The 5,621-nt window shown below is 28.7% G+C and overlaps 1 protein-coding gene across 1 annotated transcript; it reads left to right on the plus strand.

Annotated features, from left to right (window-relative positions):
- Window positions 1-351: 351 nt before the first annotated feature.
- LOC137806705 (autophagy-related protein 8C-like) lies at window positions 352-3,304 on the plus strand. The gene is made up of 6 exons (XM_068606947.1): window positions 352-558; window positions 625-674; window positions 1,099-1,154; window positions 1,233-1,285; window positions 2,804-2,922; window positions 3,007-3,304. The coding sequence occupies exons 2-6, from the start codon at window positions 638-640 to the stop codon at window positions 3,099-3,101; spliced, it is 360 nt and encodes a 119-aa protein (XP_068463048.1). The 5' UTR covers window positions 352-558; window positions 625-637; the 3' UTR covers window positions 3,102-3,304.
- The last annotated feature ends 2,317 nt before the right edge of the window (window positions 3,305-5,621 follow it).

Below are 5,621 nucleotides of genomic sequence, written 5' to 3' on the forward strand. Positions count from 1 at the left end.
ATAAATATTTAATAATTATTTTTAAAAACAATTAAATTAAAAACACTCAAACTTAAAAAAACTTTAAATTTAACAATGTATTTTTTATTTTATTTATGAGTTACTTGAAAACCTAAATCTTAAATTAGTTTAGATACAATATAAATAATTCACGAATCATGGATACATATGCGTATAAGTTAAAGTGAATAAATATTTTTGTAAATACTATGAGTGGAGCATTAATTAGGCGTTATGTAGAGCTAGGTGACCAACTTCTTTAATTTTTATTAATTAATATATAGAGTTTGTAAATTTTTTGTTTGGAGTGAAGTATTTATTTAGAAAGGAACAGATAGGCGAAATAGGATAGGAATGACAGTGGTCCAACTTGGAATTAGAAACAAAACAAAAAGAAATAAAACTTGCAAGTGTTAACAATAGTAATAGTTAAAAAAGTAGTAATTATAGGTTTCTTCTGGGTCTCAATTAGATTCATCTCTTCTCTTCTTTTCTCTCAACCTAATTTAATTTACCAATCCTTCATCCATCTTTATCTGTCTCCTCTCTCTGTGTTGGGTATGTCAATCCTTTTTCCAACCTTCCTCTTCCCTATTATGTTTTCTAATGTTTAGCTTTTTTCAGATTTTCAGAGATCATGGCCAAAATCTCCTTCAAGCTTGAGCATCCCTTAGGTCTTCTTCCTCTTTAACTTTTCTTCCAATATTTTTACTCTGCTATTCTTAGTAGGATTTGCATTTAATTAGTTCAGTTCAAACCTTTCTCACTTCTATTCTATTGCTTAATTTTTTTATTGTTGCAATTTAAAGTCCTTGGATTCTGTAGAAAAGAAAAATTATAGGGAAGATAATTCATCTAGATGAAATTTGAATTGATTTCGATTAATTGTAGTATATGCAACAATTGAGAAGATCTCTGGTTTATTCTGAGTAAACTGAACTGTGGGTTTTTCTTTCTTTTATACCTGTATCTGTACACCCAATTTTTCTCCTGGGACAATTTTTTTTCCTTCCTTTTTGATTTTTCATTTTCTCATAGTATCTAAGGCATACTTTGTTGCATAGTTTTCATTGAGCATTTTGTTTTTCCCCATGACAGAAAGAAGGCAGGCTGAGTCTACTCGCATTAGAGACAAGTATCCTGATAGAATACCGGTAAGTTTTTTGTTTAGATTGTTTGGTTGTTTGTATTTTCTTGAGGCACTCTTGTTGAAATACAGTCATTGTGTGCAGGTGATTGTTGAGAGAGCCGAAAGAACTGACATTCCAGACATTGATAAGAAGAAGTTAGTGACAATATAAAATACCACTTACTGTATTCATGTATATTTTTGCTGTCTCAAGGGTATTCTTTTTTTCTTGAAGTTGGTTGATGCTTTCTGTAAATATTTTGGGGCTTTCTTTTGTTTGTTGTCTCAGTGATAATCTAACAGTATTGTGAAGCAGATCAACATGGTACAATTCATGCTTTGGTTTTATGAGCAAAGTGAATATATTAATATACAGTACTAGCTCAACTCCAAATATGTGCAATACTACTAAAAGTTGCATCTATATTTGGGACTTCAGCTTAAGGTCTGTTTGGATTAAGTTTTCTAGAAGCACTTTGGGATAAATTTCTTCAGCTAAAGGAAAAGGATTCATTCTGTTTGGTTATCATTTGTAGATTGAGCTTTTGTTCTTCATGAAAGGAGAAATCCTTGGTAAAGAGGATGCCATTTGATGAGAAAGATCTGTCCCCTATTTCCCATTCTTTCCATTCATTTCAATTTTCACTAAAATATTTCTTTTCTTTCCTATTTCTAGTTTTAGTTCCTAACAGGACACATGGAAGAGAGAGTTTTCTGTAGGATGCAGAGGCTGTAAAAGAAGAGAACAGTGGAAGAAATGAAAATTCCAATCAAGGAAGGGAATTCTTTTAACCAGGATCATTTTTGAATTTCCGTGTTAGGATGGGAATCTTGTACACATGAAGAAAGTGAAACTTCCATTTAACGGGGAAGACGTTGTGAGATTCATCACCAGTGTAGAAACACTTTGAAGTGTAAAATACTTCAGAAGAAGTGAAACAGAGCTTTGTTAGTTTGGGAAGACTCCATCATACAAGTTGGTTTTGTGGAATTAAGTTAATCCCAAGTCCAAATTCTAAGATGTTATCATAGTTTACCCATGATCCATTGTTTGGTCATCTGCATTGCTGTGCATCAAGTAGTAACCATAGGTGTGAGGGAAGGTGTTGGAAAGTTGTCTTAATTATAGTCACCCTTAGTGAGGGAAGGTGTTTAAAAACCGTCTTAATTGTGGTCACCCTTAGCTCACAACTTAGTTGTGGCTGCTTTGAAGGTTGTTGTTGTAGCAACTTCAAAGACAGGTCTCCACGACAAGTAGGAATATGATTTAAATAGAACTTAATAAGACTTGAATAGTCCTCATATTACCAACAAAGTTTTGCAGAGTCGAGTTGGACGCTCAACCTAAATTCTAAGATAATACATTCTTTTTATTGACTTGCAGCTTGCTCTTCCTATCCCTGTCAGCTGTTTTCTGTGAAATATTTTCCTTTCTCTATTTGTTGCATTTATAAAATATAATTGTTTAATTTGATGTAAATAATTAAATGCCAGTCCTTGTATGTATAAGGTTATTTTTTCTATGAACTAGTTTGCACCCACTTCATAACTTAGTTTAGGAAGACTTTTGCCATTGATACAGCGTTGGGTAAGTTAGACCACAATGCATAAAGCTATTATTCGTGCATTAGTGGATTCTCACTTGGTTCTGTTTCTCTTGTTGTGATGCTGCAGGTACCTTGTCCCAGCGGATTTGACTGTTGGTCAGTTTGTTTATGTTGTCCGAAAAAGGATCAAGGTCAGTGCGGAGAAAGCTATTTTTGTTTTTATCAATAACACTTTACCTCCAACTGGTAAGTAGCCGCGACCCAAGCTGAGTTATAAAATATTACGTTGACAATTCTAGTTGTACTTATGAACTGAATCTCTTGTTGCAGCCGCATTGATGTCTTCCATTTATGAGGAAAATAAGGACGATGATGGCTTTCTTTACATGACTTACAGCGGGGAGAACACTTTCGGTTCCCACTAAATTTAATAATTTATTATAAACACTGTAAATAGATGCTGCAAGTTCTGTTGTCTATAGTCAATGCCTATCCTGTTTATATCAATTGCATGGTTTACGTATATATTGAGCAGGATTTCCCTGCTCTTTGATTATGTGTATGTTTTAAAAATATGAATTTCAATATATGAATTTATATTTTATATGACAGTTGAATTCCTTTTTTAGTGGTGGACTGAAATTTGTAATCTTTTTTATGATGCTTTTAACTTAGTCTGGTTTTGGTAACGTCTCAAAGAGTACGCTATGCTATGGTGCTTTATTGTTTTGGAGAAAAGAGAAAATAGATGAACGCTACTGATACTCAAAAGTCACAAAAGAAAATAGAGATTTAGAGTAATCTAGTGACTTGAGAGATTGGTAGTGTCTTGGCAAATTACAGTTCAAGCATTATTTAAAAAGCATTGTTCTTCATACCCTTCCCACCTCCATGTTTTGTTGGTGCAACATTCTAAATTTTTTGTAATTTTTGAAAAATAATGTATTATAAAGTTTTAAACTTTTTAAAAGCTTCCTGAATGTCCTTTTAAAAGTTTTAAGAAGTTTTTTTAAAAGTTTCTGGAAAGGAATCTGTTATTTCATAAAAAAGAGAGTTGTTTCTTTGTTGGAGTCATTATTGAAATTGCAACAGAGAACCAGTACCAATCAATCAATATGAAGGTTTGTCAGTATATTAGACAGTTTCTGCACTTAATTTCTTATATATGCTGATAGTATTTTGAATATCAAAAGATATTTCATAAGCATATTAAATCATCTCATCAACTCATTCTTCACCTTTCTTTTTGTGTACAGTAAATTCAGCGTTAGCAAGTACTGAAATGAAAGTGGGTACAAGTTCTCATGTCTCCAACATAAGTCCCTTGCGATTTGTTTTTTCCGAAAGATTTCAAAATTTTGTATTTTCAGAACAAACATTTTAAAATTATTTTAAATTGTTTCAAAAGAATAATTTTGTAACGAAAACTTTTACAATAGGTGTTCCATAACGATTAACCAAGAATAATGCAAAATCAATTATGAATTATACATTGTGGTTAAATATATTTTTTCAATAACATCATGAAGTTTTTTCATTCATTTTTGGAAAACATTTTTTGAAAATTGTAAGGATTTTGAAATGTTAAGCAATAGCCTAAGTTAATTTATAAGGATTTTGTAATTAATTGTGCAGCTTCAATAACCTACAACTCTAATTCTTTCTAATATATATATATATATATATATATATATATATATATATATATATATATATATTTTAAAAAAACTCCTCAAAAGCTTTACATATAAACTTAAGAATAATTTAAATATATGAACAGTGTAAAAGTTTATATTGTCATTGAATTATAAATTGTCATGTAAGATAGATTTTTTATGTATGATAAATTTTTAATAATTATTATTTTAAATATTATATTTAGAATGATTATCAACATATTAATTATACTGTTAGAGCATCTCTCACACATACCAAGACAAAAGTTTAAATTTTTTTTCCATAAAAACTTTCATGTTAATGTTAAGTATCACTAAAAATTTAAAATTCATATATCTTATAAAAAAATTATCATTAAAATAATATATATATATATATATATATATATATATATATATATAAAAGAAAAATACCTTTTTAATAGTATAAGCTATATCTTCGTAATACAAATCTTTTTAATATTATAAACTATATCTTCGTAATACAAATTTTAGAGCAAAATATCTAAATAATAAAATGTTATACTGTGAGTTCTTATAAATCAAAATGTAATTTAAAAAAAAATGAAATGATTTCCAAAAATTATTTAAAGAAAAATATTTCTTTAGCAAGTTATAAGTAGATATTTTTACTTTAAGCCTATTAGCAATCATGCATAATTAAGCAAAACAATGACGCACTATCCTAAAGGATGTCTTAACTCGTACGCAATCAATAATCAATCATGCAGTGTTAAATAATGCTAAATTTAAAGAGCATCTTACTCCATAATTAACTATAATAGATTTTTTTTTATTATAATTGTTTGAAATTATTAAAACGAGTAGATTTTAAAAAAATTATAATAATGGATAAATAGTGCTTAGGTTTGATGAAAAAGTTGTGCTTTTAAGATAAACTTTTTTTTTTTTAAATCACACTAAAGTAGTGCATAAGATTTTAATTTTTTTTCTCATACATAAATAGTGCACATAGGATATGACTTTAATTTAATTAATTTTCTGTTAATGTATTAAAACTGTGTACCGCAAAGATAATTTTTATTATTTTAAAATAAAATTATGTATATATTTTTTAATTGAGTAGTGTGTGATAAATATAATTTTACTTTTTTAAGTGAAATCACATCTGTCATGTATGATTTCATTGTAAAAATAAAATAATTAAATTCATGTTTATAATGTACGAATTGGGTTAAAAATTAAAATAATTGAAGTTGTGTGTGATAAAAAAAAAGAAATTGAAAATCATCTTTGATAAATAGTAAA

Source organism: Phaseolus vulgaris, chromosome 3, assembly GCF_000499845.2.
Source record: "Phaseolus vulgaris cultivar G19833 chromosome 3, P. vulgaris v2.0, whole genome shotgun sequence".
NCBI lineage: Eukaryota > Viridiplantae > Streptophyta > Magnoliopsida > Fabales > Fabaceae > Phaseolus > Phaseolus vulgaris.